Source organism: Babylonia areolata, chromosome 16 (assembly GCF_041734735.1).
Source record: "Babylonia areolata isolate BAREFJ2019XMU chromosome 16, ASM4173473v1, whole genome shotgun sequence".
NCBI lineage: Eukaryota > Metazoa > Mollusca > Gastropoda > Neogastropoda > Buccinidae > Babylonia > Babylonia areolata.
In genome coordinates, this window is record NC_134891.1 from 10,232,471 (window position 1) to 10,254,252 (window position 21,782).

The window sequence follows — 21,782 nt, forward strand, 5'->3', positions numbered from 1 at the left end:
AGTGTAGTGTATTGTATTGTGTTGTGTTGTGTTGTTTTGTTTGGTATTGTATTGTGTTGTATGGTATTGTGTTGTATTGTATTGTATTGTATCATGTAGTATTGTATTGTATTGTGTTGTATGGTCTTGTGTTGTATTACTTTTTGTCACAACAGATTTCTCTGTGTGAAAATCCACCTGCTCTCTCCAACAAAGAGAGCATGTCACCACAATGCAGATCCACGCTTTTCTCTCTCTCTCTCTCTTCTCTGCAGGTGTATTTTGTTTTACTATCAAAGTGGATTTTTCTAAAAAAAAAAAAAATTGCCAAAGAAAACTATTCTGTTATCATGGTTTTTTTATTTTGTTTTTTTTTTTATTTGATTTTTTTTAGTATGCTAAGTGCATGCTGCACATGGGATCTCAGTTTATCATCTTATCTGAATGACTCGACACTGGTGAAAAAAAGAGAACCACCTGCATGGTAAGGACAAAAACAAGTCATACATGTAAAAGCCCACTTGTGTATAGGAGTGAATGAGGGAGTCACAGCCCATGAACGAAATAAACAACAACAACAACAACAACAACAAAAAACTAGTAGTGTGTGATAATCTCCTCCTGGTACAAATTGTGTGACAACAATCAAACTGATCAGGCACAGGCTTGAAAAGTCTCAAACAAGAGAACACATCTAAGGTGACACACACACACACACACACATTAAAAAAAGAAAAAGAAAGAAACAAATTCAAATGGTGACTACAGTCACAGAAAATGTCACCCAGCGTATGTCTCTTCCACACTGAGTCAATCACAGGATATATATTTTATCTCATGTCCCACATGGACATGCACCCATATTCTTGGTAGTCCACCGTGTGTCCAACGATGTTGTCTACATGCTTCTCAATCACGTTTGGTATGGACTTGCATACAGCAACGGCTGTGGCGTCTGCAGTGAGTCAGTTCTTCAGTAGCTCAAGGAGGCGTCACTGCGTTGGGACAAATCCATATACGCTACACCGCATCTGCCAAGCAGATACCTGACCAGCAGCGTAACCCAACGCACTTAGTCAGGCCTTGAGAAGAAGTCTGCAGTGAGAGTAAGGAAACTGTCCGTGCTCTTTGGGCACTGCTGCCTCAGCTGCCTTCCTCTTCTCATGGGCCTCGGTACAGCTGCTGCTGTGGTTCTTCTCAAAGCTGTAGTGTGCATGCTTTGTCAGTCCGCACACCAGCCGCACCTATCCTGCGCACAATCCTCCACTTGCTCTGAAAGGGGGGATTCCAGAATGCGCCATGTTGGCCTTTATGCAGTCTATGTAGCATTTTTTTTTGGGGGGGGGGGGGGGGGCCTTCCTTGCTTTCTTTTGCCAAGGCAGAGTTCACCACAGAAGAACTGATGAGGGGTTTCTGGAGCCATCCATTTGGATGACATGCCCTGTCTAAACGATCCTTGGGTTTGAAGATGATGGCTGAAATGCTTGTGACAACCGATAAAAAAGAATGAGCAACAATAACAAAAAAAGAAAAGAAAAAAGAAACACACACACACACAAAAACCCAACCCAAACAAACCAACTGTAACATTATTATAGTGTGGGATGTTCCCCCCCCCCCCCCCCTCTAACAAACTGCCCTGCAGACATTTCTATGGTACCCATTTTTCCAAAACACTCAACATCCCCTCCAAACATCCAGCAATACTGCAACCCCTTTAGTCCTGAAACTGCAGTCAACCAGGAGAAAGTGTCGGACATGACTCTACAACTGCTTTCTTTTTTCTTTCTTTTTTTTTTATTACAGTAGATGTGGTTTGGCATATATGGATCTTTCGGCATGCTCTGACACCTCCTTCAAACTGAAACTGTATTTGATACTTTTTTCCCCTCAAATTCAACTCATACGTCTTGTAATACATGTAATACGTCTGATGCATGGCTAAAACATGTTCAAACACTATTGTGATTCAGAATCATGCAAACGCAAGAGTACGACCTTTGTGGCAGATAAAACAAAGGAAGCCTTCCCCTGAACCAGGATAAAAACAACTTTGCAAACAACTCTCACTGACACAAACGACACATTTTGGCGAGCAGGAACAGGACAAATATCAAGAAGATGTACCAAAAAAGAGCAGACGCACAAAAATGTGGTTTTAGGTTTAGCAAGGTGATTTAGTGATTAGTTTCCATCCCCCACTTTGCCAACCTAAGTTTCCCTCTCACCACAGCTGAAGAAGCCTCTACCAGGAGAAATGCCATGTAAACCATCCACCCCCACCCAGGCCCTCTTTACCACCAAGGTTTTTAAAACCACATTTTGTGAGTCAGTCAAGAAACCTGCAGTCCCTACTTATTTTCCAAAACAGCACACACATGAGCCGATGCTGCAACATATGAAGAGTTCTGATGATCATGTCAGGACCTCCACACTGAGTTCTTCTGGGGCCGTACTCAAGACAAAATAATTTTGCCTGAAGGCAAGTTACCCTTGACATGGCAGGGACCCGTGGGTACAGTTTACCAGCTGGAAGGTGAAGTTATCTTCGTATTCAAGACACACCAAGTGCACTCAGGCAGCTAACCAATCATCAATAATTAAAAATCCCAGGGATTCCCTTCTGCACATACTCATTTACTTCACACCGCACCACAATGTGCCAATTACAAAAACAAAGAAGAAAAGAAAGCTTCAGTGGCACAGCACTGACGAGAGTCAGCAACTTGTCGAATCTACAGACCACTTTCGCATTCTGACACATTGTCCTGCCTGCTTTTCAGCTAATTGCAAAAATTAAAATAAAACAATGGAAATCAAATTCAAATATTTCTTCAGAATGAACAAATTTCGACGATCTGCAAAATCTGGGCATTCCATCATTTATCGTCTGCAAGTGTACTCACTTCACAGCTACATATGTAATTCATATGGAATATGATTACGTCTGCCAGTCTCAATACATCATTTTTGACAGCCAACCGAACAAAGGACAAGATCAAACTATCAGAAGCCGTATTCAAGACATGGTCTCTCTGCAACACGCCTGTTTTCCCTTAACGAAACCAACACAACAAAAGGATTCGTCACATGTACCTCTGCTTCATGGGCAGTCACCCTTGGCAGGTAGTGAACCAACCCAACAAAAGGATTCGTTCACATCTACCTCTGCTTCATGGGCAGTCACCCTTGGCAGGTAGTGAACCAACCCAACAAAAGGATTCGTCACATGTACCTCTGCTTCATGGGCAGTCACCCTTGGCAGGTAGTGAACCAACCCAACAACAGGATTCGTCACATGTACCTCTGCTTCATGGGCAGTCACCCTTGGCAGGTAGTGAACCAACCCAACAACAGGATTCGTTCACATGTACCTCTGCTTCATGGGCAGTCACCCTTGGCAGGTAGTGAACCAACACAACAACAGGATTCGTCACATGTACCTCTGCTTCATGGGCAGTCACCCTTGGCAGGTAGTGAACCAACCCAACAACAGGATTCGTCACATGTACCTCTGCTTCATGGGCAGTCACCCTTGGCAGGTAGTGAACCAACCCAACAACAGGATTCGTCACATGTACCTCTGCTTCATGGGCAGTCACCCTTGGCAGGTAGTGAACCAACACAACAACAGGATTCGTCACATGTACCTCTGCTTCATGGGCAGTCACCCTTGGCAGGTAGTGAACCAACACAACAACAGGATTCGTCACATGTACCTCTGCTTCATGGGCAGTCACCCTTGGCAGGTAGTGAACCAACAGAACAACAGGATTCGTCACATGTACCTCTGCTTCATGGGCAGTCACCCTTGGCAGGTAGTGAACCAACACAACAACAGGATTCGTCACATGTACCTCTGCTTCATGGGCAGTCACCCTTGGCAGGTAGTGAACCAACCCAACAACAGGATTCGTTCACATGTACCTCTGCTTCATGGGCAGTCACCCTTGGCAGGTAGTGAACCAACCCAACAACAGGATTCGTTCACATGTACCTCTGCTTCATGGGCAGTCACCCTTGGCAGGTAGTGAGGCTAATTCACCTTCAGGTTGTAGACCTGTGGGCATAGGCTCTTGTGTTCCTGAATACCAGATACTCCTTACCCTCAGGCAGTTTGCCTTGCCTTAAGCATAGATTATCTGCAGTAAACATTTACCCGCAAGCATGATGGTCTCTTGAATACGCCCCCTGAAGGAAAAACCAGACCCCATGGAGGTGACAGCAATCAACCCACCTTTGCTTGATTTCTTGTTTGTCATTTTGACATGAACAGGAAGGCATTTGAAAATACTTTTGTTCTTTTTTTACAAAACACCTTATGATTATGTTGTGTTTTATATACTGTTAAAATCAGAATTTGAAAAAAAAAGCCTTTTAATCTGAAGTGTGTCATTTAATCCATAAAAAACGGTAATGATTCCTTGCTGGTGCATAGCAACACATCATGTACAAATTCTACTCTTCCTTCCCTATGAACTAACCCTGCTAGTGTTCACCCCTGCAGGTCCAAGGCAGACAACATAAACCTCATTTATATTCACAGGAAGCCCGTGCTCAATGCAAAGACTGCCCGATTTAGAAGAAGACAAAAACACATGTGAAAGTGGAGACAAAACTGACTGAAGACAAGAGGCACCATGATTAAGAGGAGCCCAGAAATCGCAAACAGCTTTGTGTCAGTGACACGTGAGCACATTCCCTTGACATCAGTATATCAGCTAAACCCACCTATAACCACACACAGCTTTCTCAGTGACTTTGTAAACATATTCCTGATCGCGCCTTAAATTTAGCCCAATCGCCCAATCAAGCAATATAATTATGTGCCCTGGTTGAAGACATAATTTGACAAAAAAACAAGAATGCCAGAGAATCAACAGACAGAAAGAAAATACGGAAAAAAAAACTTAGCCGTATGAAGAGCACAGGAACAGGAGTCAAGATGGCTACCAGAAAAAGAGGGCGCTGGTCAGAGACACACAGGGGAGGTAACCTACTTAAGGAGGTTATCAGCCGTAGCTACTTTCGTTTTCTCCGCACAGGCGGGTAGTAGTTTGCACAGGACAGGAATGTCAGACCCCTGCCCGAGTCTGCACTAGTGGGTTACGGTTAAGTATGTGTAATTAAACAGCTTTCTCAGTGACTTGTAAACATATTCCCAACATCAGTTTATCAGCAAAACCCACCTATAACCACAAACAGCTATCTCAGTGACTCGTAAACATATTCCCGACATCAGAAAATCAACAAAACCCACCTATAACCACAAACAGCTTTCTCAGTGTCTCGTAAACATATTCCCGACATCAGAAAATCAACAAAACCCACCTATAACCACAAACAGCTTTCTCAGTGACTCGTAAACATATTCCCGACATCAGAAAATCAACAAAACCCACCTATAACCACAAACAGCTTTCTCAGTGACTCATAAACATATTCCCGACATCAGAAAATCAACAAAACCCACCTATAACCACAAACAGCTTTCTCAGTGACTCGTAAACATATTCCCGACATCAGAAAATCAACAAAACCCACCTATGACCACAAACAGCTTTCTCAGTGTCTCGTAAACATATTCCCCGACATCAGAAAATCAACAAAACCCACCTATAACCACAGCTTTCTCAGTGTCTTGGAATCCCACTCCCTTGACATCAGTATATCAGCAAACCCCACCACTGTCACCAAGCTGTCAGCTGTCAACTGTCAGCCCAGTTCATTACGACCGACCATTCACTACAAGATAAACCGGCAACAAACAATTCTCTTCCTCCCCCCACCCACCCTCAGCAGCCACCACTCAGTCTTTGTATGTGCCTGCAAAAACCGGAATTCTTGAAGAGTTGACAGAACCATTGGAGATGCTTTTGCAAGTCATAGTTTTTTTTGTTTTTTTTTTTTTTTTGCAAGTAGTATTACAACATCACAGACTTTTCCACAACACACTTGGTTCATACTCATTAAAAATCAGTTGTTGTTTTTTTATTCAAACAGTTATCTTCATTAGAAATAGAAGCGTTTGAACAAGCACACCATCTGCAGTTCATGAGGGAATCCTTCGTTTCAGCTTTCAACCTGAACAGCGACGATCACAAGTCAAACGTACGACCCCGAAGACATTCTTCCGTGATCCCTTTGGCGGCCAGCTCCTCTTGCACACGCGACAGGTAGTATGGGTCTGGATAGCCGAAGCTGGAACACACACACACAGCTAGACTGAGCTCTGTGGAGGATTATGTCTGTGTTATACTTGGCCGTTATACTTCAATGCACATAAGAAGGAAGGTGGCAGAATTTTGTATTTGTATTTGTATTTCTTTTTATCACAACAGATTTCTCTGTGTAAAATTCGGGCTGCTCTCCCCAGGGAGAGTGCGTCGCCATACTACAGCGCCACCCATCTTTTTGTATTTTTTCCTGTGTGCAGTTTTATTTGTTTTTCCTATTGAAGTGGATTTTTCTACATAATTTTGTCAGGAACAACCCTTTTGTTGCCGTGGGTTCTTTTACGTGCGCTAAGTGCATGCTGCACACGGGACCTCGGTTTATCGTCTCATCCAAATGACTAGCATCCAGACCACCACTCAAGGTCTAGTGGAGGGGGAGAAAATTTCGGGGGCTGTGCCGTGATCCGAACCAGCGCGCACAGATTCTCTCGCTTCCTAGGCGGACGCGTTACCTCTAGGCCATCATGGTTAAGACGCTCCTCTGCCAATACAGAGAGTCTGGGTTCGAATCCCGCTCTTGGCCTTTCTCCGCAGTTTGACTGGAAAATCTAACTGTGTGTCTACGGTCTAGTCATTTGGATGAGATGATAAACTGAGCTCCCGTGTGAAGCATGCACTTGGTGCCCTGGAAAAAAACAACAAAAAAAACCACGGCAACAAGAGCGTTGTTCTCAGGTAAAACTCTGTACAAAAAAATCCACTTTAACTCTCTCCATACGAACGGCGAAAGAGACGAAATTAAAAGCGTTTCATCCCAATTGCCATCATCAAAATATTGCAAGCGGAAGGCTCTTACACTGAAGAGGTGAATGTTGATAAAGAATACCACAGTTCTGACGACGGAAGCTAAAGGTTGGGTCATTCAGACACCCACTGGACATCCGAGGGGTCTGTGTAGAGGAGAAGAGAGGACTGGCCGTACTGAGTGAGTTAATAAAGGCCTGAATAAGCGCGCTGAGTTATGCTGCTGGTCAGGCATCTCCTCTAGCAGATGTGGTTGTAGCGTATATGGATTTATCCAAACGTAGTGACACCTCCTTGAGAAAGTGAAACTGAAACTGAAACTCAATGTACACACTTTCTTACGTGTACCAGCATTATCTTATTTACACTTTGTTTTCATGTTTGCACATGTCAAACAATGAATTTCTGTACCTGTTTATGGTCAGTGAAACAGTCTTGGTTACAATGCCTTCTTTCTTCATCTCGTTACCATTATTCCTATATTGCTTCAAGAGAAAGGCATTATCATCACCCTTCATGATGATCATTTTCTGGGCCATAAAGAGTGTTCTTTAGTTCAACATCTGTCCACATAGCACAATTTTAGACACACACACACACACACACACAAATATAAAACTAAAAGAGCACGAGCTTATTACAGTGCAAGCTGCAAAGTTGGGAAAAAAAAACAAACAAAACAATTGTCCAGGACGACTGTCAAGCAAACTATCAGAAAATGTTAACAATAACAAGAAACCATCAACTGCATCTTTCTGGAAAACTGAGTATAAAACAGTAAAAGATTATTAAAAAAAAAAAAAAAAAAAAAAAAAAAAAAAAGCAATCATAATCATCATCACTGAAGACTTTTCTGGACAACGTATCAATATTTTTATTCAATTATTGTCACTGTGATTATCACAATTTCCTCTTTACAATTATTATTCTTATTAGTATTACAACCCCCGAAAACGGAGCATGGCTGCCTACATGGCGGGGTAAAAACGGTCATACACGTAAAAGCCCACTCGTGTACATAAGAGTCAACGTGGGAGTTGCAGCTCACGAACGCAGAAGAAGAAGAAGAAGTATTACAAAAACTGAACACCCTAGAAAACAGAGTACAGCTGCCTAAATGGCCAGTGTTATGTTAAAAACAGGCTATACACATCACACCACCGCTTGTATATATCAGTGATCATGGGACTGAAAGCTCACAAAACAGGGAAAGAAAGAAAGAAAGAAAGAAAAACAAGAATTGAACAAAACCACTCTCTCTGTAGATATCAGTGAACGTGGAACAGAAAAGCTCACAAAACAGGAAAAGAAAGAAAGAAAAACAAGAATCAAACAAAACCACTCTCTTTGTAGATATCAGTGAACGTGGAACAGAAAAGCTCACAAAACAGGGAAAGAAAGATTCAAAGAAAGAAAGAAAGAAAAAAAAAGAATCAAACAAGACCATTCTCTTTGTAGATATCAGTGAACGTGACAGAAAAGCTCACAAAACAGGGAAAGAAAGAAAGAGAGAAAAACAAGAATCAAACAAAACCACTCTCCCTGCAGGCATCAGTGAACATGTGACAGAAAAGCTCACAAAACAGGGAAAGAAAGAAAGAAAGATAGAAAGAAAGAAAAACAACAATCAAACAAAACCACACTCTCTGTAGATATCAGTGAACGTGTGACAGAAAGCTCACAAAACAAGGACAGAAACAAAGACAGAAAGAAAAACAAGAATCGAACACAACCGCTCTACCCACTGATATCAGTGAACGTGGTGACAGAAAAGCTCACAAAACATGGAAAGACAGAAAGAAAGAAAGAAAGAAAGGAAGGAAAGAAAGAAAAAACAAGGAACTGTTCAAAACCACTCTCCCAAGTCCTCTTACTTGGTGGCGCCACCATGCGGGCTGGTCTTGTGGTGAATGTCGTTCCAGGTGACGACGTTATCTGCACCGGTGGTGACGGAGCGACCGACGGTGAACACCAGACGGCTCTCAAAGGCCACGCGCAACAGTCGGTACACCTTCCGCCCCTCTGCCGAGTCGGGGAGGTACGCTCGGCGACCCGTTCCCCTGTAGGACTGTCCTGGGTTGGGATGCTCCGACTGAGAAATATTAAGAATATATATATAAAAATAAAAAAATCATCATCGTCATCCTCCTCCTCCTTCATCATCAATATATAAAAAAAAGAACCCCAAATCATGTGGCCTTTCATGCCCTGCTCTCATGGTGACCTCAGTTTCAATACCCCTCCACTTCTGTGCTTGGGGTGAGTCTTGTCGAGGTTTTCAGTGTCGGTGGATTCATGGGGGACTGCCGTTGGAGGGACAAGGTGGCGGTCTCCACTCTGGGGGGAGACACTCACTCAGCCTGGTTCTTTGACTAAGTCATTACTGTCGTTAGTAAGGGGCTTAGCAGGTGGTGTCTTAGGTACATCAAAATCAGAACTACCAAGCACCACCAAAGTGGGTCAGCAGCATTGCAGGGTCTCCTCTTGTGTGTGGCTTTCTGGCGATCTAGCATCAATAGTTCCCTGTGGGCTGCCGGTACTGGGACTGTGACAGATGAACCTGGGTGTGGCTGTGTGTTGGGGGGGCACGGAATGAACAGCGTGGGAGTAATGCCACTGAAACCGTGCAGATGATGGGTGGGGCAACAAAAAAACAACAACAAAAAAGCAACAACAACAACAACAAAAAAAAGGTTATAGGTCCCATAGCCTTCATCATGGCTATTGGGACAGTGAATTCAAATATCCACTGTTTCTAGGGCTCGGCATAGGAAGGTGGGGGAGGGAGGAGGGGGCAAAATTTGTACATCTTTTATGTAAGTATGTGCAAGTTCATGAATATATATACATTTATATATTTATAAGCTTTGCAAATAAATATCATTAAAATAAAGAGAGGTTACAGGGGTGGTGGTGGTGTGGGGGGTGGGGGGAGGGGAGGTAAGGGGGCAAGGGGGAGGAGGGGAGGGGGGAGTGCTGTTTATATCATCTGTCATCCTTCTGTGGTCAGGATCCTTTCTTTGCCACCTGCTGTTGTAAGGACAACGGAGAGCATTCGCACTGACCCAAAACAGAAAACGAATGAGCCTTACTACATTACTGCCTGAGGGAAATTTGTACACACTGACCAAAACAAAACCAATCAGCCTTACCCCCTACAAGCCTAAGGGCAACTCACACACTGACGAAAACAGAAAACCAATCAGCCTTACCTCCTGAATACCACAGGGAACTTGTACACACTGACGAAAACAGAAAACCAATCAGCCTTATTCAGGGAACCTGTACACACTGACGAAAACAGAAAACCAATCAGCCTTACCTCCTGAATACCACAGGGAACCTGTACACACTGACGAAAACAGAAAACCAATCAGCCTTACCTCCTGAATACCACAGGGTACTTGTACACACTGACGAAAACAGAAAACCAATCAGCCTTATTCAGGGTACTTGTACACACTGACGAAAACAGAAAACCAATCAGCCTTACCTCCTGAATACCACAGGGAACTTGTACACACTGACGAAAACAGAAAACCAATCAGCCTTATTCAGGGTACTTGTACACACTGACGAAAACAGAAAACCAATAGGAGGAGTTTGTATTATACTCCATGTTTGGTGTTAAATATACTTACCATGTCAAACTGATGCAAACTAGGCCTATTGGTTTGCTCTGCTTGGCCAAATTTCGCGCGGCTAACAGTGAAAAGACGGGCCCACCGCTCTCAGCCAGCCTTATTCAGGGTACTTGTACACACTGACGAAAACAGAAAACCAATCAGCCTTATTCAGGGTACTTGTACACACTGACGAAAACAGAAAACCAATCAGCCTTACCTCCTGAATACCAGAGGGAACCTGTACACACTGACAAAAACAGAAAACCAATCAGCCTTACCTCCTGAATACCAGAGGGAACTTGTACACACTGACAAAAACAGAAAACCAATCAGCCTTACCTCCTGAATACCACAGGGAACTTGTACACACTGACGAAAACAGAAAACCAATCAGCCTTACCTCCTGAATACCACAGGGAACCTGTACACACTGACGAAAACAGAAAACCAATCAGCCTTACCTCCTGAATACCACAGGGAACTTGTACACACTGACGAAAACAGAAAACCAATCAGCCTTACCTCCTGAATACCACAGGGAACTTGTACACACTGACGAAAACAGAAAACCAATCAGCCTTATTCAGGGAACCTGTACACACTGACGAAAACAGAAAACCAATCAGCTTTACCCCCTGAGTGAATGCTGGAAGAAACTCATACACACTGACCAAAACAGAAAAAAACTAATACGCCCTACCACTGAATAGTGAATGCCAGAAGAAACTTGTACACACTGTCCAAAAAAACAAACAAACAAAAAAAAAACCCAATGAGCCTAAGCCCCCAAATTCCTGAGGGTAATTTACACACACTGATGAAAACAGAAAATGAATCAGCCTTATCCCCTGAATACCAAAGGAAACTCATACACACTGACCAGAACAAAATGAATCAGCCTCACCCCCTGCATGCCAGAAGAAACTTGTACACACTGTGAAAAAAAACAAAAAAAACCCCAATGATCCTTAGCCCCAAAATTCCTGAGGGTGACTTATACACACTGATGAAAACAGAAAAACGAATCAGCCTTACCCCTGAATACCAGAAGAAACTCATACACACTGACCAAAACATAAAACCAATGAGCCTTAACCCCTGAATACCAGAAGAAACTCACACACTGACCAAAACATAAAACCAATGAGCCTTAACCCCTGAATACCAGAAGAAACTCATACATACTGACCAAAACATAAAACCAATGAGCCTTACCCCCTGAATACCAGAAGAAACTCATACATACTGACCAAAACATAAAACCAATGAGCCTTAACCCCTAAATACCAGAAGAAACTCACATACTGACCAAAACATAAAACCAATCAGCCTTAACCCCTGAATACCAGAAGAAACTCATACACACTGACAAAAACATAAAACCAATCAGCCTTACCCCCTGAATGCCAGAAGAAACTCGTACACACTGACCAAAACAGAAAACCAATCAGCCTTACCCCCTGAATGCCTGAGGGAAATTCGTAATCAATGATGATCTGCCCACAGTTTTCGAAGCCTGGCAAGCTCTGGGAACAGCGCCTGGCGGTCATGGTTCCGCGCGGCTGGTTCCCGGTGATCATGCCGTACAGCGTGTTGCAGCTGGGGCACACCGGCTTGTGGTGCCGGAAACTGGCCTCGATGCACTCCCTGCAGAAGGAGTGGCCGCACTTGTCCAGCTTCTTGGGATCCGTCATGACGTCCAGACAGATGCTGCACGTCTCTTCTTCTTCTTCTTCTTCTTCATCGTCATTCTCGTCAGCATCTTCGGATTCCCCGTCTCCTTCTCCCAAATGCTCATCGTCATGGTTGACAAACTCAAACTCCTCACAGTCCATGTCCTCCTCATCTTCTGGCTGTGATGCTTTGACTGGAAAACTCTCCAGAGTCAGACCCTTCAGGATCAGGTCCACGTTGGACATGTCCCCAGGAGCAGAGGCTGGAGGTCCGCCTGCCGGGGCCGGGGCAGCTCCCCGAGGTGACGATCTGGTCGGTCCAGAAAAGGTCTGAGCAGCTTTCCCACTTCTTGGAGCTGACCCACGTTTCCTGTCTCTGGAGGACGTGGAAGAGGAGGATGGTGGTCTGCCCTGAGTGGCAGCACTGCCAGACTTGCAGGCAGCGTGCTGGACAACTCCGTTGGGCATCGCCCTCAGCTTCTCCTCCAGCTTGGACACCATGGGCTGGAAAGCCTCCTTGCGGACGTACAGGATGATGTCCTTCAGGTGGTGGTGGTGGTGGTGGTGGTGGGGCTTGGGGTCGTTGTTCACCTTGAAGGTGGTGAGGGCCTGGGCCAGCACCTCTGCTGCCACCTCTATGGAGGCCCCTGCCTGACCTGCAAGAAGCACTCGCCAGTCAGAGACCTTCTATACAGTGACCGTCACTAACTCAACTGCTGTCCCTCAATGTTTACTTTGATGGACCAACAAGACAGGTCACTGCAAGTATCATTCTCGTCTCGTAATCGTCTATTTTGTACAAGTACAGATAGGTCACTACAATGTTATCCTTATCTCTTTCAATTGATCATTCTGGCACTAGTGGGTCACAGTTAAATATGTGTAGTTAAACATCTATTTTGCAAAGTATTTCATGTGCTAACCAACTGGCATTAACAATTACACTCACCTTTATAATCATACTCTTCACAAGCACAGGCATTAATTTGTGCAACATGTATATATAATACAAACACACAGAGGCATACCCTACACAAATGATGCAGACATATATGCACACATACACATGTATGCAAACACACACACATACAACGATACACAAATACGAGCATACACACACACACACACAAAGAGACACAAACAAACACTCACATACACACACACACACATGCTCACACACACATACACACACTGCTATCATTCAGTCCAACCAGCCAGCACTGTGAACACACTCACCACTCCCCAGCAGAGGCAAAGCCAGTGAGGAGCGACCCTGGTTGTTGGCCGCCTTGAACAGGTGGTAGTACAGCACCTTCATGCTCTTCAACCACTCCTGCTGATTGGTCATCACCCTGGTCGACGGAACGATGGCGTGCAGCACCACGCTAAACGACACCCCCTTCTTTCGCCCCGATGGGTGAGGCTGGGGAAAAGAACAGGGGTACACCTTGCCAAACTCAAGTTTCTGGGTGGTCTTTTTCAGCTGGTCACGGGCCTTTTTGTACGCTGGGGGGCAGGACTTGAGGAGGAGCTGGGACACGGCCCCTCGCCCCTCAAGGTGTGGGTCCTCACCCGTCCCCACCACCTGTGCACTGGTTTCTATAATGTTGCCTTCCATGATGGTCAGGTTGATTCCACTGACCGGAAGACAAAGCATCTTCCCTTTGGTCGCCCCTCCAGCTGCCATGGCTGCTGAGAACAGTTCAGCTTCAGTTCTTCACTTTGTGTCCAGGCTCCTCACACACTCTCTCGGTTCTAGAGGTTTTTCACTTTCCCCGCAGGTTAGTGACCTGGTGATGACATGACAAGAAGACAAGAAAACCGCTGCTGCGTTGCTCAATAGTCTTGCTGAGGAGTCACTCAGCTCTTTGAGCGTTTGGCTTTGAACTTGTCACTCGTTTGTTCTGAAACACATTAACACACACTCACATACACTGTCTACACAAATAGAACAGAAGAAGTAACCTTCAAAACTTTATACCAGTTACTATTATCAGTTACACTTTGTATCAAATTAACCCTCTTCTTCTCGTTCATTATATGGACACCTCAGTATCAGATTAATCCAATTTTCTTTCTCATGTCTACCAGTACAAGTTACAAGGTACTAATATCTTGCTCTGTTCAGATTAACAAAAAGGGGAAGAGAGTGAAGGAATTAGAGCTCTAAACAGAAAGACAGACATATATCTGTAATAAAACGAAAGAGACAAAGGGGGGAGAAAAGCAAAAGTTGTATAAAGGAAAGTTGGCAGTGATAGGAAATCTGTCAACTGCAAAATCAACAAAAGTGGTGGTTAATGTAATATTGTTCACTCATATATGAGTCATAACATCCTATCTGAACACACACACACACACACACACAAACACATCAACAGTATTTTGAACATGAAAGAAGAAGAATAAAAAATAAAAATAATAAAAAAATAAAAGTGTTCCACAGCACCAAGTCCTGTCACCATTAGTTAGTACTACTTCAGTGGACGTGAGACTGTCTCAGTAAAAACAACAACAAAAAACCCCAACAAAAACCAAATCAGCAATGTCAAAAAGAATTTCACAATGTCTCCCTTCCCTTCCCTTGAGGTGCTTCCTCAAGTTCCTGTTATTGTTGTTTATACTAAAGCTGATGTGTTGAAGGAAAAAACGTTTTCTTAGCATTCTCATCTTCTTCTTTCTGTTACACGACCATCATCGACTTGCCGATGACTCTGTCGTGGTTCATGTATGCTGGGTATTTTCGTGTCTCCATAACCCACCGAACACTGACATAGGTTACAGGATCTTTAACGTGCGTATTTGATCTTCTGCGTGCGTATACACACGAAGGGGGTTCAGGCACTAGCAGGTCTGCACATATGTTGACCTGGGAGATCGGAAAAATCTCCACCCTTTACCCACCAGGCACCGTCACCGTGATTCGAACCCAGGACCCTCAGATTGAAAGTCTAACATCTAAACCACTCGGCTATAGCATTCTCATAATTTTCTATTCAAGAGTGAGATGACTTTAACCTTTGACAGAATGAAGCTTGTATGGTAAAGGGGCAGGAGAGAGGCATAAGTCTGTCTCATGCCTGGAATTCGATACACATGTATTCATCATCCGTAGAGTGTCCACAATCAACAGGCTGATTATTCTGACAATTTAACGTTTACTTTACAACATAATGGCATTCTTCACTAAACTCAGAATGAAGATGTTTTCAAGGTCCTATACTTGAGACCATTGGGATCAGTTCCTATTTTTGTACTTACAAACCACTGCCTCATCACTGCAGGTGTCTGGTGATCTGTAAAACCAGTGCGGCGACTACCCCCAAAAATAAAATTATACACGGAAAAGATTACCGAAAACGCTGGATGATTCTCTCCCACGACACTGCACGTTGTAGTTCAAAACAAGTGCTGTGGAATAATCAAATGAAAAGAAGAAACTGTTTGTAATTAAATGAAAATAACTGTATAGAAGCAGAGCTGTCGTGAAAATCAACCTTGGGAATGACTGGGAGAAGATCTACGAGGTGGAAAACGTACAGGAAGTATTTTGAACAAGTGAATGGCAACAAGTAGCCATTTGCAACGCCTGTTGACAGGAAAAAGTTCAAACATCGAAACAAGTATCACATAAGGAAACTTCTAATGTTTTGCTTTATGTTTTAGAACTACTGAAGAAATGTACATACTTGTATTTCCTCCTCTGTCGGTTTTTCACGCATAAATAAAAACTATCTTCGTTGCCCGCGTTTGCCAACTCCGTCGATAGACAGAACTGAAACTGAAACTAGTCAAAATTAGTGGATGAATAAGAAACAAGGACAGTAACTCTCAATAATAATAATAAAATGATGCTTTTCCCCCCTCTCTCTCTCTGTTGCTTTCTCTTTGAACTGAAAATTGAAAAATTTTCTCCCCCACCCCCTTACCCCCCAAACGTTTTTATTCAATTTTTACATCATGATACACACACAAAAGCATAATTATATCAATAACAAAAGTACACTAAATATATATGACTGAAAGAAGAAGAGGTGGAAAAACCAGTATGGCGATTGGTTCATGTCGACACTGCATGAATTAAAAAAACATGTAGTCACGAGATGCTTTATTGGAAACTCGATAGACGGTGGGTTGTCAACTTCAAAGAATTAAACGTGTATGGCTATACTCCAAGTTGCGAGACACAAAATATAGCAATATTAATAGAATGAACAGGCAAAATACAGGCCTAGCTGTGTTCTTTAATTTGTATTTTTTTAAAAAGGGATTTGGAAAATCATTTCCAAATAAAGTCATTATGAAGAAATTAATTTTTTTTCCTAACCATATTCTCTTCAGTTGTATGTTGCGGTGTCTAGCTTGCATTGGTACAAGTATTGTTGAGCCACTAACACAATCCGTTCGGCAAGTCAACTGATACTGGCTAATGGATTAGTTACTGTTCGCAAATTTAGAGCATATGGACACCATCTTTCGAAAAGCAAGTCAAATAATCCTTGCCAGAAACGTTAGATAATTGTACAATGCTAAAACATGTGTCCAGTTCTATCTTTGAATCGTTATGCTACAAAAACACATAAATCATTGTTATGTACATCCATCACTTTAAATATACCTATAGCATAATTATACTGATGTGCCAAGGCCCGGAATCTGTGTACAATCCTTATCTGAGGCCATTAGTTTCAGTTAAACATCAGGAATCTTACTCATATACAAAGAACATTATACTCTCAGATACTATTTCGCAGAAGAGGACGAATCGTCAGTGCGGCAGATCAGTTTCAGTTTCAGTTTCAGTAGCTCAAGGAGGCGTCACTGCGTTCGGACATATCCATATACCCTACACCACATCTGCCAAGCAGATGCCTGACCAGCAGCGTAACCCAACGCGCTTAGTCAGGCCTTGAGGAAAAAAAAGAAGAAAAAAAAGGTGAATAGATAAGTTTACACAAATAAATAAATAAATAACTATAATGTCAACAACAAAAAATAAAAAAAGGTAGTAGTAATAATAATAATAATAATAATTAATAACAATAATAAATAAATAAATAAATAAATAAATAAGATAACAATGATGATAAATAAGCAAATAGATGTAAAACATGAAGACACACATTTACATATACACCCACACATGCAGTGCGGCAGAACTCAGTGATACAATTGCATGGCAGGTTCTTGGATACTGTCGGAGTTAACAAGTGACCTTAGTAATGATGACCTGAAGATCGGGGCTTTGGTTTTGGTTTTGGTTTTGGTTTTAACTTAGGTGTTGAGCCAGAAGTCTTACAGATGGATTCTTCGGAGAAAAATGTAAAACTATAACATGGCAAACCAGAATGTCAAGAAAAAGGTAAAATATGATGAAAAAAAAAAAAAAGAAGAAAAACAAAAATTGCGCGCGCGCGCGCGCGTGTGTGTGTGCCAGTGTGAAAAACAGCAACAACAACAACCAAGAAAAAACGAAAAAAACAACAACAAACAACAACGACAAACAAACAAACAAAACTTGAACAACAACAACAACAAAAAACCCCGAACCACACACACACACACACACACACACACACACACACACACACACACACACACACGCACATACACACACACACACACACACACACACACACACACACACAAACAAAACAACAAACAAACAAAAAAACAAAACAAAAAAACAACAACAAAAAAACAACCCCAAAAACAAAACAAAACAAAACAAAACAAACAAAAAAAAAAAAAAAAAAAAAACACCACAACAATGAGCCAAACATACAAAAACCAGATTTGAGGGGAAAAATAAAATTTTGATTTTTTTTTTCTTTTCTTAACTGAAAAAGCAAAAACAAAGAAACAAAAAACAACAAACAAAAACTTGTTATAATATACGAAGTCCAAGCAAAATTTGTTGCACTGACTCACTGCATTAGTCATGTCGGTTTAAGAAAATTAACGTGTATCATCATTGGTAATAACATCAACAATTAAAAAAAAAAAAAAAAAAAAAAAAAAAAAAAAATATATATATATATAATAAAAAGATTAAAAATTAAAAAACAATTTTCGGAGGCCCTATTGACAAACACTTCAGAGAAGAAATATTGTTGGGCAAAATCAGTATCAATACCAATGACATCAGAATGCGAGGAGAAAAAATACTGGAACATATTCCCGCACATAGCCATCACTTGCAGCAACAACCGTTGTTGAATGGCATCATTATGATATCATGTGGGGGGGGGGGGGGGGCAAAAAAGGTGGAAAGGCACACTGATTATATAAATTTCGCCATGATTTCCAGTTCAAGGTGTAGTTGTAGTTGTCAATGGATACGGCGGTCTGCTTGTGTAAAAAAAACAATTAACACTGATGCTGTTTGTACATAAAACATGTTGTGTTTGTATTGTAAGATCATCACTTCGTACTAGCCCTGTTCCATTCTCTTCAGTCTTTTATTTTCGTGTGGTTAAATATCATTTTCGTGTGGTTAAGTATCATTTTCGTGTGGTTAAATATCATTTTCGTGTGGTTAAATATCAGTTAAATATCATTTTCGTGTGGTTAAATATCATTTTCGTGTGGTTAAATATCATTTTCGTGTGGTTAAGTAATATTTTCGTGTGGTTAAGTATCATTTTCGTGTGGTTAAATATCGATTTATCTCTAAAAGCTCAGTGTCCCGTTGTTCGTCAAGTATCAAATATCTCTCAACTGCGCGTGAAAGTAAAATTAGTTTGTGTTTTTATATATTATATATTCTCTCTCTCTCTCTCTCTCTCTCTCTCTCTCTCTGTGTGTGTGTGAGAACCACAGCCACACACACACACACACACACACACACACACACCCACACACACATGATCAGTGCTAGTGTGACAGACGGACAAAGACAAACTGATAAACAGATCTGCAGACAGACAGAGGGAGGGAGGTGCGGTATATCACTGTACACATGCCCAGCACACAGTACACATAACACGCAAAGCGGTGTGCTTGCTTGCCGCGAGCAGCTTAGGGTCAGAAGCTCAAGTTTCCGCGTGTTTTGCCGTGACCCCTCGGTCTTCTCCAGAATGTTTTGATCCAACCAAACCACGTGGGTAAATGTTTTGATCCAAACAAACCACGTGGGTGATTGTTTTCATCCGAACAATCCACGTGGCTGAATGCTTTGATCCGAACAAAGCACGTGGGGGACTGTTTTGATCCGAACAATCCACGTGGCTGAATGTTTTGATCCGATCAAACCACGTGGCTGAATGTTTTGATCCAAACAAACCACGTGGCTGAATGTTCTGATCCGAACAAAGCACGTGGATGAAACAAACCACGTGGGTAAATGTTTTGATCCAAACAAACCACGTGGGTGATTGTTTTCATCCGAGCAAACCACGTGGCTGAATGTTTTGATCCAAACAAACCATGTGGCTGAATGTTTTGATCCGAACAATCCACGTGGCTGAATGTTTTGATCCGAACAAACCACGTGGCTGAATGTTTTGATCCGAACAAACCACGTGGCTGAATGTTTTGATCCGATCAAACCACGTGGCTGAATGTTTTGATCCAAACAAACCACGTGGCTGAATGTTCTGATCCGAACAAAGCACGTGGATGAAACAAACCACGTGGGGGACTGTTTTGATCCGAACAATCCACGTGGCTGAATGTTTTGATCCGAACAAAGCACGTGGGGGACTGTTTTGATCCGAACAATCCACGTGGGGGACTGTTTTGATCCGAACAATCCACGTGGCTGAATGTTTTGATCCGAACAAAGCACGTGGGGGACTGTTTTGATCCGAACAATCCACGTGGCTGAATGTTTTGATCCGAACAAAGCACGTGGGGGACTGTTTTGATCCGAACAAACCACGTGGCTGAATGTTTTGATCCGAACAAACCACGGGGGCGGGGCCTGTTTTGATCCAAACAATCCACGTGGGGGACTGTTTTGATCCGAACAAACCACGTGGGGGACTGTTTTCATCCGAACAAAGCACGTGGGAGACTGTTTTGATCCGAACAATCCACGTGGCTGAATGTTTTGATCCGAACAATCCACGTGGCTGAATGTTTTGATCCGAACAAAGCACGTGGGGGAATGTTTTGATCCGAACAAAGCACGTGGGGGACTGTTTTGATCCGAACAATCCACGTGGCTGAATGTTTTGATCCGAACAAAGCACGTGGGGGACTGTTTTGATCCGAACAAACCACGTGGCTGAATGTTTTGATCTGAACAAACCACGTGGGTGAATGTTTTGATCCAACAAGCCACATGGCTGAATGTTTTGAGCCGAGCAAACCACGTGGGTAAATGTTTTAATCCAAACAAACCACGTGGGGAACCATAATTTTGATCTGAACAAAGCACGTGGCTGAATGTTTTGATCCAAACAAACCATGCGCGGGTGGGGTGGGGGGGGGGGGGGGGGGGGGACTGATTTGATTTGAGCAAACCACGTGGCTGAAAGATTTGATCCAACAAACCACGTGGGGGACTGTTTTGATGTAAATAGACCATGTGGATGACTGTCTTGATCGAAATAAACCACATGAGTTAAAGTTTTGGTCAGAGAAAACCACGTGGCTGAACTTTTTGATCCACACACACACACACACACACACACACACACACATATTCTCTCTCTCTCTCACACACACACACACAGAGGGAGAGAGAGAGAGAGGATCACAAATGCAGATATTATTGTCTCAACGTTTTTTAGGGTGATAAGCGATCGAAATTGTCCGAAGGAAAAACGTGTCTTTGGAATCACGAGTACATTTACATCTCTCCATGTCGACAGATGTGACATTTCAGTGCTCGTATAACTCTATTATTTTCTTTTTTGAGTCAAGAAAACCACGTGGGGGACTGTTTCGATTCCAAAGAAACCACGTAGGTAAATGTTTTGATCCAAACAAACCACGTGGGTGAATGTTTTGATCTGAACAAACCACGTGGGTAAATGTTTTGATCCGAACAAACTGCATGGGTGAATGTTTTGATCCAACCAAACCACGTGGGTGAATGTTTTGATCCGAGCAAACCTCGTGGCTGAATGTTTTGATTCGATCAAACCACATAACTGAATGTTTTGATCCGAAAAAAACATGTGGTGGACTGTTTTGATCCAGACAAACTACGTGGGTGACTACATGGGTGAATGTTTTGATCCAACAAACCACGTGGCTGAATGTTTTGATCCAATCAAATCACGTGGATGAATGTTTTGATCCAAACAAACCACATGGATGAATCTTTTGATCCAATCAAAACACGTGGATGAATGTTTTGATCCGAACAAACCACGTGGTGGATTGTTTTTATTCGAAGAAACCACACACACACACACACACACATACACACACACACACACACACTCACACACTCACACACACACACATACACACACACACACACATTTTTGATCCGATAAAACCACGAGGGGGACTGTTTTGATCAAAATAAACCACGTGGGTGAATGTTTTGATCCAACCAAACCACGTGG

The 21,782-nt window shown here is 42.6% G+C and overlaps 1 protein-coding gene across 2 annotated transcripts; it reads right to left on the reverse strand.

Annotated features, from left to right (window-relative positions):
• Positions 1-1,323: 1,323 nt before the first annotated feature.
• LOC143291132 (uncharacterized) lies at positions 1,324-16,056 on the reverse strand. Of its 2 annotated transcripts, XR_013056473.1 has the most exons (6): positions 15,948-16,056; positions 13,495-14,162; positions 12,043-12,914; positions 8,834-9,051; positions 3,146-6,180; positions 1,324-3,075 (listed from the first exon to the last, which is right to left on the reverse strand). XR_013056473.1 is itself a non-coding variant. In XM_076600802.1 (5 exons), the coding sequence occupies exons 2-5, from the start codon at positions 13,943-13,945 to the stop codon at positions 6,078-6,080; spliced, it is 1,644 nt and encodes a 547-aa protein (XP_076456917.1). In that variant the 5' UTR covers positions 13,946-14,162; positions 15,948-16,056; the 3' UTR covers positions 1,324-6,077. The 2 variants fall into 2 exon arrangements, 1 of the variants encoding a protein (XP_076456917.1); XM_076600802.1 differs by having other exon boundaries at positions 1,324-6,180.
• Between the last annotated feature and the right edge of the window lie 5,726 nt (positions 16,057-21,782).

Bases quoted from the DNA above. Each gene is read 5' to 3' on its own strand.
- LOC143291132 (XM_076600802.1), bottom strand. From the start codon at position 13,945: ATGGCAGCTGGAGGGGCGACCAAAGGGAAGATGCTTTGTCTTCCGGTC. The intron at 12,915-13,494 runs GTGAGTGTGTTC...TGCTTCTTGCAG, and splicing joins TTTGCCTCTGCTGGGGAGTG to GTCAGGCAGGGGCCTCCATA. The intron at 6,181-8,833 runs GTAAGAGGACTT...TGTGTGTTCCAG, and splicing joins CCGCATGGTGGCGCCACCAA to CTTCGGCTATCCAGACCCAT.